Source organism: Hevea brasiliensis, chromosome 15, assembly GCF_030052815.1.
Source record: "Hevea brasiliensis isolate MT/VB/25A 57/8 chromosome 15, ASM3005281v1, whole genome shotgun sequence".
NCBI classification, from domain to species: domain Eukaryota; kingdom Viridiplantae; phylum Streptophyta; class Magnoliopsida; order Malpighiales; family Euphorbiaceae; genus Hevea; species Hevea brasiliensis.
The window spans coordinates 69043624-69058482 of record NC_079507.1 but is presented as its reverse complement, the minus strand read 5'-3'; the positions used below and the strand labels follow the sequence as shown (position 1 = coordinate 69058482).

At 36.0% G+C, this 14859-nt stretch overlaps 1 protein-coding gene across 4 annotated transcripts; it reads right to left on the bottom strand.

Moving 5' to 3' along the window:
- Nucleotides 1-473: 473 nt before the first annotated feature.
- LOC110656999 (NAD-dependent protein deacetylase SRT1) lies at nucleotides 474-14618 on the bottom strand. Of its 4 annotated transcripts, XM_021814028.2 has the most exons (15): nucleotides 14373-14614; nucleotides 13551-13769; nucleotides 12601-12630; nucleotides 12408-12500; nucleotides 11617-11736; nucleotides 10949-11049; nucleotides 10624-10732; nucleotides 9681-9760; nucleotides 8450-8528; nucleotides 3577-3630; nucleotides 3071-3167; nucleotides 2528-2610; nucleotides 2257-2324; nucleotides 1945-2047; nucleotides 474-1060 (listed from the first exon to the last, which is right to left on the bottom strand). In XM_021814028.2, exons 3-15 carry the CDS (start codon nucleotides 12610-12612, stop codon nucleotides 782-784), a joined length of 1278 nt encoding a protein of 425 aa, XP_021669720.2. In that variant the 5' UTR covers nucleotides 12613-12630; nucleotides 13551-13769; nucleotides 14373-14614; the 3' UTR covers nucleotides 474-781. The 4 variants fall into 4 exon arrangements, with proteins under 4 accessions (XP_021669720.2, XP_021669718.2, XP_021669721.2 ...); XM_021814026.2 differs by lacking the exon at nucleotides 13551-13769 and having other exon boundaries at nucleotides 14373-14618; XM_021814029.2 differs by lacking the exon at nucleotides 13551-13769 and having other exon boundaries at nucleotides 12601-12684.
- Nucleotides 14619-14859: the final 241 nt, after the last annotated feature.

Below are 14859 nucleotides of genomic sequence, written 5' to 3'. Positions count from 1 at the left end.
ATTAAAGTAATCCTCTTAAAAAATCCACAGTTTTCAGAGCTCTGACATTACACATCCCTCTTTAAAAATGAAAATTTGACAAAATCTGATCTATAGATTCTTCATATGTTGCAATTAGTAACCCAGTGAAGTCTTTATTTTATAAGATACAGAAATTCAAAATTTTATATTCTCCTCTTTTTATCAAAATTTGATAAAAAAATTCAATTTTCCAAAATTTGATGGCGTCATGTTCACTGTATACCAGTAGTTAGTAAAACGTCAATGTTTGAAAAATTAAAAGGCTGAATTTTTCGTTTAACTTTTAATTGAGAAGTCACTTGACGCTCTCACCTCTCGCCTTTAATCATATGCACACATGCTTTGACCTTTCATTATACTTTTATAAAATTTTGAAGATGCACTTAACTAACAGTAGGATTGCCAAACGACGTTTGAGGGCTAAAAGATAAACATCACCAACACAAAGTAGTAAAATAAGCAATTTTCATTCCTTTTCCACTCCAATGTCCAATGTAAGCTTGAGAAACACTAACAGCTCTACAAAAGCCCACTATGGAATTCTTCATTTTCCTTTTTTTGAGTAGGTGAAGTATAGAACACTAATCATCTCAAAATTTGTCACTTGCCTTGCGTGGCTGGGGAGACTGAGTGTGCGGAGACTGAGTGTAATATCTAACAAAATTCACTCAGTTACTACTCACTAGCACTACATATTATGCTTTCTATGAGTTACAACAAATACCAAGGTATATATACAATCCAATGCAAGCCCCAGTCTTTAAAATCTTGATTTCCGCTTCCGACCTTTTGATCGTTTTCGAGATGTCACAGTACCATTCATACTTCCTTTTGCTCTTTGCCCATCATTATTCAAAGAATCAGATTCAAACGCTTTGATGTTAGTTACAATAGCATGGACTGTGAACTCAGTTTTTGAAGCTAAAATTTTCTTTCTTTCAATCACTGCATTCTGACCACAACCAAAATCCTGAATCGCCTTCTCTCTCAGATCTTGCATTGCAGCGTCCTTATCAAGCTTAAAACAGTCATTTAAAACCTGCACATCAACAAGGTATGATTTCCTTAGACCACCAATAAACAGCAAGGCAGCTATTGAGCTATATGTAAAAAATTTGAAAATATACTAGTCAGATTTTCAGTTCAGCCAGAGCATATTGACAAAAAAAGGCAAATTAAGCCGTAAACCATGCGATGCACACTTCCTCCATACACACATGACAGCTCCCCATTGCAAACTATCTACCTGATTCTACCAGGCTTGGGCAATTTACAATGTTGAACATCTTAAGAATTGAATAAGAGGAATATTATTGACAACAACCATCAAGAAAAGGGAAATTTTGCTCAAAATCAATGGAAAAGACAGGTATCTCTATTCACATTATAGCATCATGCCAAGCCTTGTGCTTAAGTTCTTTCAGATAACTCAAAATTTTTGCCACTAATTGGAAAATCTTTGATGAAATTAACAGCACATTTACCAATTAAAAGAATTTTCAAAATTTATAAGCATAGTGGCAAGTATTAACGAACTCCATCAGTTGCAATTAACAACTTTGTGGTCAACTTCAAAACCAAAATCAGAGTTTCTCGGACCTTCTTTTCTTTTTAATATATTCATAATGACTTCCTATTGTAAACTTGTAATTTTTTAAGAAAAAAGTATTAGTTGATTTTTTTTCATTGTTATTCTTTTCTGAAAAAGTAATTAAATGAAAGTTGTACAGGTTACACAAAAGATTGGCATTTTCTGGTAGCAGGTTGCAATTTTCCACTAGAGAGATGAGATTTTTCAACAGTCTAAGAACTAATAGAAAGCTATCGGTTCACAGATATAAAATTCGAAACTAACATAAAAAATCTGTAGTAACTCAACAGGTACATGAAATGAATACAGAAGCAAATTTGTCCTCTTCTTACCTTAAAACCAAAAGGGATATTGATTTGGGTGCACAGACAACCACAGCCATCACTGAAGTCAAGTTTCAACAAAATTTCAAATGTTTCTGTTGTCACAGTTCTCCTGATGCAAACAAATAAAGGAATAATGAGGACATTATCAGCAATAGAACAATTGTTAAGAAATTGGAAATTCAACTCCACAAGTGTGACTTGGATTACATAATCTCATGGGTTCAACTGAATCCATATCTTGTTTATACATGGCCAAGCAAACCCACCAAAAAATCCTAATTATATCTGAAGGCCATACAAGTGCAGAATGGGACAAACCGTTTCAGGTTAAAAGGCTGCTCATGTAGAATTGCTGCTTTATATTTTTGTGCATCCGAGAAGGAAACCTGGGAGTAAAGCAGAAAGTATTGTAGAGAAGGACAGATACCCACATGGTAATTTGGTAATATATTATTTCTCTTAAAATGTGACTCTGAATGGGCAGTGACTAACTTACTATGTGGTGTCATAAAGCATATCTAAGTTAGGGAACAGTTTATCAGAAGGGGGCTTGCCCCAAATGGTAAAACAGAATGAAATTTAAGTTCACCTCAATGGACTTTATGAATGGCAATGGTGCTTTCAGTGCATGTACACTTGCTACACGGAGGGTCCAGTTCACAAATTTTTTATCTGCCAAGTGGATGGACTACATCAGAAAATTAAAGAACCAAGACCCAGATGCCTAATAAAAACTATAAATGAATTTCTAGTAGATGTTTCAGACGAGGCCTCTAGCAAAATGCTTAGCTGATTTCATTTTCAAGACAGAAGTGCATAAGTTAAAGGTGTAGATGCATCTTGTCTATCAAAAATAATAATAACAAGGCAACTTTGTTATGATATAGTAAACACATCCAGCACAAATAAAATTGAAAAACTTCACACCATGTTGTCAAAGAAGGCATAAAATGCAGGCTTGTCAAAGTCAAACAGGCAAGTGTCAAGCTTCTTTTGCATCTGGTGAACCAAGAATTTTCTTCCAGGCCATAGAAAGTAGATAAGGTTGCTGGGAAGAAAATGCACATACAGGCGTTGCATTATAAATGCTGGGAAAAGGTTATATGACAGGCACAAATCTACAGGAAGTTACCTGCACTCAATGACTGAGTTATGATGATCTGGACAAGATCAATCCTGACATATGGAGGGATTCGTATGCTAAGCAAATCCATGACTCCTACAATAACCTGTTCTTGTTCAAATCAATAGATAACATAGAGCAAATAACAAATATATGTCAGTATGTAATCCTATGTGTGCTAATGAGAAAATACACACACACACATATAGAAAATACACACACACACATATAGAAAATACACACACACACATACAAATCCATGAAGTATGTAGTGTACATGCTGATAAATCCCAGAAACAATAATATAAATGTTATCCAACACCAAATTATACCTTCAATATTTGATCCAAGAAATCCAAGTTTGTGCAATATGAGGTAGTAAGGCACATTAAAGAATTAAGGCCAATCTCATAAAATAAGAGAAAACAAGGGGGGAGAAAAAGGAAAGGAAGTGGATCGAATAGAAAAAAAAAATATATATATATCCGCAAGTATGAATGTGGAAATACAACTACCTTATCTACAAACCCATGGATCACCAAACTTGCATTCTTGTCCTTTGGAGTTTTCTGTAAAGTGGAATAGAACAATCACATAATGTGCAGGCATAAATGAAAGATGTGAGTGATAATATATTAAACCAGCAGCACAGAAACAGTGACTAATCAAATATGAACCATATTTGGCGTCTTCAACAAGCTATATTATCCTCATGATTGTTCCATATTATTGGCATACATACATGCATAAATACATACATGAATCATTCTTGATAGTAGAAAGATATTCATCTCTCACCATCATAAAGGTGGCCACCCATGGCCTATTTTTACAAGCTCCACTGGTAACAATTTCCCTTGAACTCCATCTTCTGCTAAGATATTGATAACCTACTAGGAAATTTATGTTTCAAAGCTGGAATTCAAAGGGAAGAACCCCATATAGATTATCTATTTTCTACATCTAAAGGACAGTCCAGTTAAATGAAATATGGCTAACGACTATATGGTTCCACAAGGACCACAACTAACACCAAATGAAAGCAGCAAAAGAACCATTCAAAGAAAACATAACGCATTTGATGGCTCAGCAATGTGCTTCCCTTCCACAAAGAACAGGATAGCATGAATCAGACAAATATCACTTTTACGGTTTGGTACTGAATCATAACAGTATATTCGAGGTGATATCTTTTTCTGGTGCTTTTCTGAATTTTTTTCTAGGAAGGAGATTTGGTGCTCTACTAACCCACCCACAACCAACTGGCCCTTTCACTCTGGCAGCCACATCATACGTGATTTTGGCTACAAACAGACTATCTTCTCCTTTTTTTTTTTTTTTTTTATGGATGATTGCAGATGTGGGGAGAGGGGAGGAGAGGGGGTGCCAGGACAGGTCTCTATTGGCTGATGACAAATGCTGCACTCTGTAAACAGAACAGATAATTGTTAAATCAATTCAAAGCAAAGGACACGCCCACTATGCTTACTATAGTATAAAAGGGAATTCCAGAAAAAATGGAATCAGTTGCGGCAGTGGCAGAGCTAAAAATATATTATTTTCTGCAGGCTCCACTTATTTGGGTGGAGTTATCTAATTCTTCTTTTGCAACTAGCTTTTATAAATCCTTAAACACTAATTATTTGTTTCTCCTTCATATTTTGGTTTTGTCCAAGGAAGCCTCTCTTACATATGTCCTGTATACTTGAGATTCACCTCCAATTAAACCACTACATATTTCATATTAGCAAAAATTTACTTCCAACTAAAAAGAATGAGGAAAACTCCGCCTAAGTAATTTGCGCTTAGCCGATCCCAAGCTCGGATAAAGAAGGAGGGTTGCGGTAGGTGACAACCAGCGTAAAAATTTTGTCACACCTTATGGTATAGATTTAAATGATACAAACGTTTGGGCGTCCTCTACTTACGACACGTTACTTTGGAGCCTGGGTATAGTGAGAAATGTGCAAGGGTGTAGGGCGTTCACCGAAAGCGACGCGCCATACTAGCATCCTGGTGTGGTATTAAATGAGCAAGGGTTCCCACATCATGGACGGGTGTGGATAAAGAAGTTAGTCCATAGGAAAGATAGTAGAACAGATAGTGGAATAGAACACAAGATAGGCATACAGAACAATAAAAGATATCATAGAAGTAGATCAATTAGGAAAGAACAGGATGGGAGAAGAATTAGGGTTGGTACTTGGAATGTTGGATCACTTATAGGAAAATTAACGGAGCTTGTGGATACTTTGGAAAGGAGAAGGATGAATATTGCTTGCATTCAGGAGACTAAATGGGTAGGAGAGAATCAAGGAAGTGGATAATTCAGGGTACAAACTGTGATTTACCGAAAAGAAGAGAAATAAAAACGGAGGGGGCATAATCATAGACAGGATATTGAAAGATGCTGTAAAAGTTGTGAAAAGAGTACGAAATAGAATTATACTAGTAAAACTAGTAATAAAAGGAGAAACAATAAATGTCGTTAGTGGTTATGCCTAACAAATAGGACTAGATAGTGAGAGTAAACAAAGGTTTTGAAAAGATATGGATGATCTAATGCAAAGCATACCGAATGAAGAGAATGTTTTCATCGGTGGAGATTTGAATGGACTTGTAGAAAGTATAGGTAAGGTTATGAGAATGTTCATAGAGGTTTTGGTTTTGACAACCGAACTGAGGAGGAAAAAAGCATCCTGGATTTTGCTATGGCATACGACCTAATACTAGCAAATACCTACTTTATAAAAAGAGTCACATTTAGTGACTTTCAAAAGTGGGCAACATAAAAGCCAAATTGATTTCCTCTTAATCAGGAAGACAAATAGAACTCTATGCAAGGATTGCAAGGTCATTCCGGGAGAGGCTTTAACAAGTCAACATCGGTTAGTGTTCTTGGATGTCAAGTTTAGGAACAATTTAAGCAACGTTAGAAGAAATAGTATAGCTCGAACAAAGTGGTAGGAGTTCAAAGGAGTAAAGCAAGTGAAGTTCAAAAATGAGCTTCTCAAGTCCGAAGCATGGAAGCTGGATATGAAGACCAATGGTATGTGGATACAGATGGCATCAAAAATTAGAGAAGTAGCCAGAAAAGTATTTGGAGAGTCTAGAGGACATGGACCATACTCAAAAGAGAGATGGTGGTGGAATGAGGAAATACAAAAGGCAATGAAGAGAAATAAGGAATGGTGTAAGAAATTACCTAAGTATGATAATAATGAGGCATATGAACAGTACAAGATAGAAAATAAAAAATAAAAAAAGGCAGTTAGTCAAGTAAGGGCGCAGGCCTTTGAAAAGTTATATGAGAAACTTGAAACTAAAGAAGGAGAGAAAGATATTTATAGATTAGCAAGGAAGAGAGAAAAAAAATGTCAAGATCTCAATCAAGTTAGGTGCATTAAGGATAAAGAAGGAAAAGCGTTGGTGAGAGATGAAGACATTAAAGAAAGATGGAGAAATTATTTTGATGATCTCTTTAATAATAGTCAAAATGGTAATAGCGTGAATATAGACTACAGAGCAATAAAAAAGAATGTGAATTATACTAGAAGGATTAGATCTTTAGAAGTAAAGGAAACACTTAAGAGAATGAAAGTAAGTAAAGCCCGTGGACCCGATAGAATACCAATTGAAGTGTGGAAGTGTTTGGGAGATATGGGAGTGGCATGGTTAACTAAATTGTTTAATAAGATTCTAAAATCAAAGAAAATGCCGGATGAATGGAGGAGTAATATTTTAGTACCTATTTTTAAAAATAAGGGAGACATACAGAGTTGCTCAAACTATAGAGAAATTAAACTCATGAGCCACATTATGAAGTTGTGAGAGAGAGTTGTGGATTATCGACTACGTCATGATACTTCTATCTCTCCTAATTAATTTGGCTTCATGTCCAGTCGTTCAACCATGGAAGCGATCTTTCTCATTAGAAGCTTGATGGAGAAATATAGAGATGTTAAGCAAGATCTACACATGGTTTTTATTGATTTGAAGAAGGCTTATGATAGTGTTCCAAAAGATGTCTTATGGAAAGTGTTAGAATAAAAAAGGGTATCTATTAGGTACATACAAGTGTTGCAAGATATGTATGAAGGAGCAACTACTATTGTGCGCACAGTGGGAGAGGACACGAGAGATTTTCCTATCTCAGTTGAATTACACCAAGGTTCAGCTGTAAGCCCTTACCTTTTTACATTAGTTTTAGATGAATTGATAAAACATATACAACAGAGTATCCCTTGGTGCATGATGTTTGCGGATGATATAGTTCTGATAGATGAGACACGAGAAGGAGTCAATAGAAAGCTAGAGCTTTGGAGAAGTACTCTAAAGTCAAAGGACTTCAAGTTAAGTAGAACGAAGACAAAATACATGCATTGCAAGTTCAGTGAAGGCCGAATTGGTGATAGAGAAGGAGTTAGTTTGGATGGAGTGATACTGTACCAAAGTAATCACTTTAAATATCTCGGCTCAGTCTTTCAAGTAGATGAGGGATGTGAGAAGGATGTTAGTCATAAGATTAACGCTGGATGATTGAAGTGGAGACGTATCACGGGAGTTTTATGTGATCGCAAGATTCCCAATAAGTTAAAAGGAAAATTTTACCATACAGCCATACGACCGACCATGTTATATGGTAGTGAATGTTAGGCACTGAAGGAGTCGTATGTGTCTAAGATAAGAGTTGCAGAGATGAGAATGTTAAGGTTGAAGAGTAGCCATACTAGACTAGATAAAGTCCGTAATGAGAGTATTAGAGAAAAAGTAGCAGTAGTGCCAATTGATGATAAGTTGAGAGAAGGGAGATTGAGATGATTTAGTCATGTAACGCGTAGACATACGGAGGCTCCAGTTAGACAAGTAGGGCACATTAGGTTAGAGGATAGAAAGAAAAGAAGGGGTAGACCTAAACTGACTTAGAGGAGAGTAGTACAACATAACTTAGAAACATTACACATTCCCGAGAATTTAACCCAAAATCGTTTAGAGTGGAGAAAGAAAATCCATATAGCCGACCCCAAATTTTTTGGGATAAAGGTTGAGTTGAGTTGAGTTGAGTTAAAAAGAATGAGGAAACAAACTATTATAAGAAAAACACAATTCACTTAGAAAATAACAAAAGTCATACTTAATATTAATCAAAATTTAAGACTAGTGACAACAATTAAAAATCTTGGCAGAACAGTGATAAAAAGAACTATGTAGATATAAAGTTATCAATCAACTTTCATTAATAGCTTTCTGAAAAGAAATGTCAAGATCGAGTCCTTAGATTTTATCAAATTGTAACTTTGATCTAGCAGAGAATTGAGCTCTAAATGCAATTTCACTTAAAAAGCTATAAGCATGAGCAAGTCAAATATGCATATAAAGAGGAAATACCTGAAGATTCACAATTACAATCTTTCCCCCACCACGGAGACATTTCAGGGGCAGGTTGCATGCAGGAGTGATCTGCAAACTGCCATGGTAGTCATGTCATCGCATTAAAAGGAAACATGCAGTAGAGAAGAAGGTACCATATAAATACAAACAAGAATCTGCAGTTCAGTTGGACAGATTTGAGCAACATACACATTTGTTGGCTAACAATTTAAGTTTTAAATAGCACTCATAAGCAGGAGGCCAGATTTAAAATTGCTTGTTCACAGAATATGGAACATATACTGGATCCTATATTCCGATTACTTCTCTTCCTCCTACATATGGCTTTAGCATTTTAACCTTGTTTTCTTAATTATTATATTTTATATTATGGGTGGTAGTTTCACCAACACAAGGCTCAAATCCTTCTGAAGCTTAGCATACACACCCCACCCACCCTCCCCAACCAAACAACACCCTGGCCCTTTTTTATTCTCATAATTAAATTGGAAGTCATGGTGCTAGTGTAGTTGCCCTTGCCTGCCTAGTACTGAAATGTATAAAGTAGGCCCAGGTTTTTTGTTTTATAAAGATCTTGTGGTAAACTAAAGGTAGTCTGAACTGCTTATTGGATTGAACCGAAGCTTATACAGCAAACAAGTATCAGGGACTTGTTCAACAACACAAGTGGACCTCTCAAAGGCATTACCTTATATTACTCTCACTTTACTACTTTTCTTCTATTGTTTATGCACCCATATTTCATACTTCAAATAAATTTCACTGTGCGTGTGTGTGTGTGTGAGAGAGAGAGAGAAGCTTGCTAGGGTGGTTGATGAAAGATAGCAAAAATAACATTGGAGATTGAGGATCCACAAATAGCATTTTTCTATAGCTTCATCGTGAGAAATGACCAGCAACCTAGTTTGCTTTTCAGAGCAACACACCAAGGTATATCTCAAGGATATCTTTCAGGATTAGGGGTTTGGTTTTGTTAAGAAACTGAACAAGAATCAACTTATTGTTTATCAGTCAAAAAGTTTTGAAATGTTACATGCATAATTTCTTTCTTAATTAACAGAAGATAAAACATTAAAGAAGCATCTCCAAGTAGTTGGGCAGGTTATTGTTATGATTAAAATGGTTTACCATACTAATTAAAAAACCAAATTAAACTAAATTAGTACATAATTTGGAAACACAAGACTGCATTAGGAAATGTTACTGTCAATTAGTAAGCCTATATTACCTTGTCCCTAAACATAACACAAGTTCAGCCATCCTGCAGTGCTTCTCAGCTGGAAGCATCTCTTTTGGAGGCAGCGTATCCTGCAGAGAGAGAGAGAGAATTTCTGAGTAACATTTGATTTTCAATAAAATTCAGAGAGCAAAAGAGAAAAAAGCAAGTAATCAGTATCAAAATAGTCCCTAGGTTTTTCAGTCCCAATCAAGAGACAGTGAATTTGATTACATGGTCATTATCATTTTTAGGAATTCGTTATAACTTGAGGCATTCTTTAGAAGATTTATTATAAAATAAAATAAAAAAATTATCCCTCATATGAGCAGTAGCACCAAAGAACACGTTTTCAATTTTCATTACATTTTGTAGCTGAACTCGACATGTTCAATACATAAATTTGCTGAAAGTTGCATTCACATGGATCCCTACAAAATCCAAAACCTTCACCAAATTTTCTCAGTGAAACTCATGTTTGCATACATATTTAATCCCACATTACATTCCATGACAGCAAACTCCTCCATCTTGTACCATCAAAAAACTTGCAGTTTGCTTAATATGACCTCAGAATTACACAAATGGACGCAAACTAAGGGAAGGAAATAAAACATGAATAACCAAGGCAGATACTAATTTCACTTCACTCACTGGAGAGGGAAAAAAAATTGAGCAGCCGAAAATAGAGAAGTTAACAATAATTGATCTAGAGTTCAGACCACAAAATTTTTTGTTATGCCAATATTTCCATGTTGTTGGAAGCTATCTACATGGATTTTTTCGTGTATCTTAAGTACCAAGTAATGCCTTTCATGATAATATATTGCATATTCATTAGCAGAACTAGTTTAAAATGTCATTACATACAAACAGATAGCTCTGAAATGATAACAGATCACTAATATACACTCCTTGAGCCTCCATTGATTGCAACAAGAAAATAGAGTAATACCTCCCAGTCAAGAACTGTATCCCTTAGTTTTGTTCCACATTTCACATCAGCACAGCGGCGTGATGTCTCCTTCAACCCAATAGTTTCCACCTCAAAATCCCTCAAATACCTTCACAGGTTTAATAATGACACTAAATATTGTATAAGAGAGACTACTAAATATTTTATAAGAAAGACAAACTTACTAGAAATATAATTATACAAACAAGCAACTGTTCTGTAAAACCACAACAGTGCTAGCAACCACACCCCAAAAATGAAAAAATTTTACAAAAGGTCACATATAACAAGAAGAACAAAGACTGCCATGGAGATCATGTCTTACTCAGCTCCACATGAAGGGCAAGCTTCCATGAAGGAGTTCCCATGCAATTCAGCAAGTTTCTCCCTTGGTATTCCAGACCGAAGATGGAGACCATCAACATTCTGGCATAAAAAGTAATAAGTAGGGGGAAAGGGTCAGAAGGGTGGTGGTGGGGGGGAGGGGAAGCATGTTCACTTGCTTCCAAAGAAGAAGAATAATTGACTCATATGGAGATGAAGGCTGAATGACAAAAAGCATATAAAAGTCACCACCTATTGGTTGAGTCTAGCAGGATTATACAACAAATGATAGTCATCATTATGGATTGGAAAAAAGCCTAGAAAGCAAAATGGTGCTAGGAACATATGTAAATGTGTTTCAAATATCCCACATAAGCAATCGAGCAATAAGAATAAATGTGGGCCTCCAATGTCTAACTGTTAGATCAGCAGCAGAACAAATACTTGAACACACTTCTCTCTCTCTCTCTCTCTCTCTCTCAAGTCTCAACAGTCCTCCATATTCACCCTCCACCGCCCACCCACAACTCTCCACAAGAGACGTGCATATAATGTAATGAGTAAGAACTCATCACGAGCTCGAGAAGCAGGAATCACAAGGATGCTAATGAATTTAACAGATGCAGCAAATATGTGACACGCAAAAAGAATGAAAGAATGAAGTCCTACCTGACTAATTACAAACTTTAGAATTCCAGCCTTCTCAAGTTCAACCAAAGCCATATGAGTCATACTTGGCATTGCTCGATGAAATGGCAAAGATGCTTCAGGTAAAGGTTTGCCCTCATGCTGCAAACAACCAATGAGAATTAAAGTAATCATTCAAAGAAACTCAGGTATGATTAGTTTGTTTACATATAAGGTAGGCCACCATAAGAAGCACAAAGCAAGAGAGAATGTTAAAAACACACATACTGTAGTAATTTGGTTGAAAAGAAAAGCGAAGCGAGTCATTCAATGATAACAAAAATGCCTTCCTGCAACATTTTACAGGTCTCAAGGAAAGTGGAAGATAATTAGTGGCACGTGGGTGGGCAATTAAGCTCTTCCTCACATTTCCTAATCATTATATAAAGGGGCACATTTGGTTCTTTTAATAAACTTAAATACTTGTCCTCTCCATCATACTATTTTTGGCAGACAATAGTAGAGTAATTCCACTGCAAATATGTTTTTAACCATTTGGGATTAAAATCTGGGCTGAAGATGCTATAATGATTCAAATATGATCTTCAATGGCTTAGAGGTAAAATTCCACGAAAAAGGGAAATTAACCTTAAACATGTAAAACATCAGAGTAAAAAAGTTTCAAATAGATCTCAAAGGTTAAAAAAGCCCACTGTCAACTCTCTTGATTTGAACAGTCCATGATAATAAGTTCATCAAAAGTTGTTCAAGAAGGGGAAAAAGAAGGGATATCGCTAGATCCCTGACCACCAAATTGGATTGAGAATTTAAACCTGTAGTGTCCAGATTCCCTTGGGGCCTCGAAAATCAGGTATGCCACATGAAGTTGATATTCCTGCACCTGTAAACACCACTAGATGCTTACTCTGCAAGTACAAACAGAAAACTTGAAGATGGCTGATTGGATTAAATTGCATAAATTTTATTGTACCATTAATAAAATGAGAGAATTTTATAGGTTCAAACCTTTTGTATCATCTTGGCAAGGCGTTCAATCTGCCAATTCAAAATCAAACAATTTTGAAATTAGCAAGCAAAACATCAGAAAATCTAACATGTATTTGGAGTGACATCCACACATGAATCCAGAGTTGCACGGAATGCAGAATCCATCCAAGATTCAGATGCAAAAGGTAATATTGTTGGTGTGAAATATCATATTAACTAAAGATTTGACCATATTTAACTCAGTTCATGGATGGTAACAAAACTAATCATATTCAGACACTCAAAATAATCCACTCCTATAGTTTTGCACTTGTGACAGACAAAATCCATTGAATGCCATAAAATAATAAAAGCCTACATAAAAGTTGAAAGAAGGCTATATCACAAACCCAAAATTCTCTATTCTCCTCTCCCTTCTGTGATTTCGGAGAGAGCAAAGTAAATTAAAAAGAACTTTAACCATTAGGAATGAAAAATCCATTGATGATTAATATTCTCTACCTTCTCCTCCACTTGTTCCACCCTCTAAACCCATTAAAAATTCATTTTTTCAATGTTATCTAAATACATGAGGTTGCCTTTATTTGATAGTAACATTGCCCTATTGTGCCCTGGAGGGCACAGCTGCAATCAACAGAAACAACACATTAATGGCTGCATAATAACCCTCTTTAGATCCTGCAATGCAGAAGCTTCATGCACTAAGACACTGTTTCTATAATCCAAATGCAGCATGATGGCATGACATTATTCACCTATTAGAATAAGACTTGCACTATTACCCAAGCTAGAAATGTCAAAATTAAGCCTAGTGTCTTCCCAACTAAAATTGTTGAGTCCCCATATAAATCTTAAATGAATTCTTATAGGCATCATACTGTTGGGCATGGTCTCAAAAAGTCCTAACTTACTATAAATTAATAAATAAGTGGAATAAAACTCAGAACACTTGAGATTCATTTGGTTACCAAGCAGAAGAGACATGAGAATGGCCTTCATTCCCATTCGTTTCTCTCTTTTGGCATCCAAGTGGGTATAAAAAAACCAAATAATCAAAGCCTTCTCGTTATAGGTCCCTGAAACCTATTTTTCCCTGTGTTTCAACTTTCAAGTTGAGTAGTTGACAAGCATCGCAAGGAGTTGGAATTAAAGCCAGAACCACACCCCTAGTCTCTCATTACCTATAGCTGAAAAGCAGAAGCCTTACTACACATAAAAATGCTCCTTTGAACCGATTAATAAAAAATTTTCAGCAAAAAAAAGAAAAAAGTGCTGAAGAATATGAGAGTATATCAGAAGTCACAGCCTAGCTGCATTGCAGTATAAATTCAATCTGAAGCAAGCCAAACAACCTATTTCCATATAGCAATGTAATTCACTCCATCAGTTGCCTATTCACATTAACATGCATGTCGATGATTTAACATCAGTACATTTAGTAAACAATAATTGAAACTTAAAACAGTACATTTAATTATACAATCACTAACAGCCTCGCAAAACCCAGCTCAAAAGCTTACGAAACAAGCAACCCCCAATTCTGAAGATACAAAATGCAAGTACCCAGAAACGGGATCTCATCAAAGAAACACTGTACAATACTCCAAACAAAGTTCAGAAGCAAACTACGGGTATCCCTCCCCGAACTTTCACCGAGTTTTAACAAAAAAAGAATCTAAAGCAATTCCAATAGTGGCAAGGTTTCAGGTGATCATCGAAGGCAATTAACTAGAGAGCAAGAAGAAAATAACCCATTTTATAGCAAGTGAGAATGAGAGAGAAAGGCTTACTTTTTCTTGCAAAACAATGGATGGGTCGAAGAATTCAGTCATTCCAACTTTACCCACATCTTCTATGAAGGAGAGCTGCTCTGCATAGCCCAGAGACATGACTAATAACTTTCTCTCTCTAAAACCCTATATTTCTCTCACTAGAAAGTTTAACAAAAGATGGCAAGTGATTAGAGAAGCCTTTTCTTCTTTTCTTTCTTCTGCTCTATTGCCCAAAAGCATCAGAGAAGCATTTGCTTCTTTTAAGGAGCTTTGTAAAAGCCAAAGTAGGAGCTTTGTAAAAGCCAAAGTAGGAGCTTTGCTCCTCGCTTGCAATTTTCCATTCACCACATAATTACATCAATGCCCTCTCTTTTTGCAAGAGAATCAAACCCTCTGCTTAGACCCGGCCAGGGCTGGTTCGAACCGTGAACCGGACGGGACCAGACTGAATCAACAGTTCTAATTCATGAATTGACTCGGAACTGAAGTATACGGGCCAATTTCA

What these genes read in the sequence shown, in the direction of transcription:
- LOC110656999 (XM_021814026.2), bottom strand. Translation starts at nt 14,471, where the DNA reads ATGTCTCTGGGCTATGCAGAGCAGCTCTCCTTCATAGAAGATGTGGGT. An exon ending in AGGGAATCTGGACACTACAG is followed by an intron (nt 11,737 to 12,407) that starts GTTTAAATTCTC and finishes GGTTGTTTGCAG; the next exon opens with CATGAGGGCAAACCTTTACC. An exon ending in TAAAGTTTGTAATTAGTCAG is followed by an intron (nt 11,050 to 11,616) that starts GTAGGACTTCAT and finishes TTTTTATGCCAG; the next exon opens with AATGTTGATGGTCTCCATCT.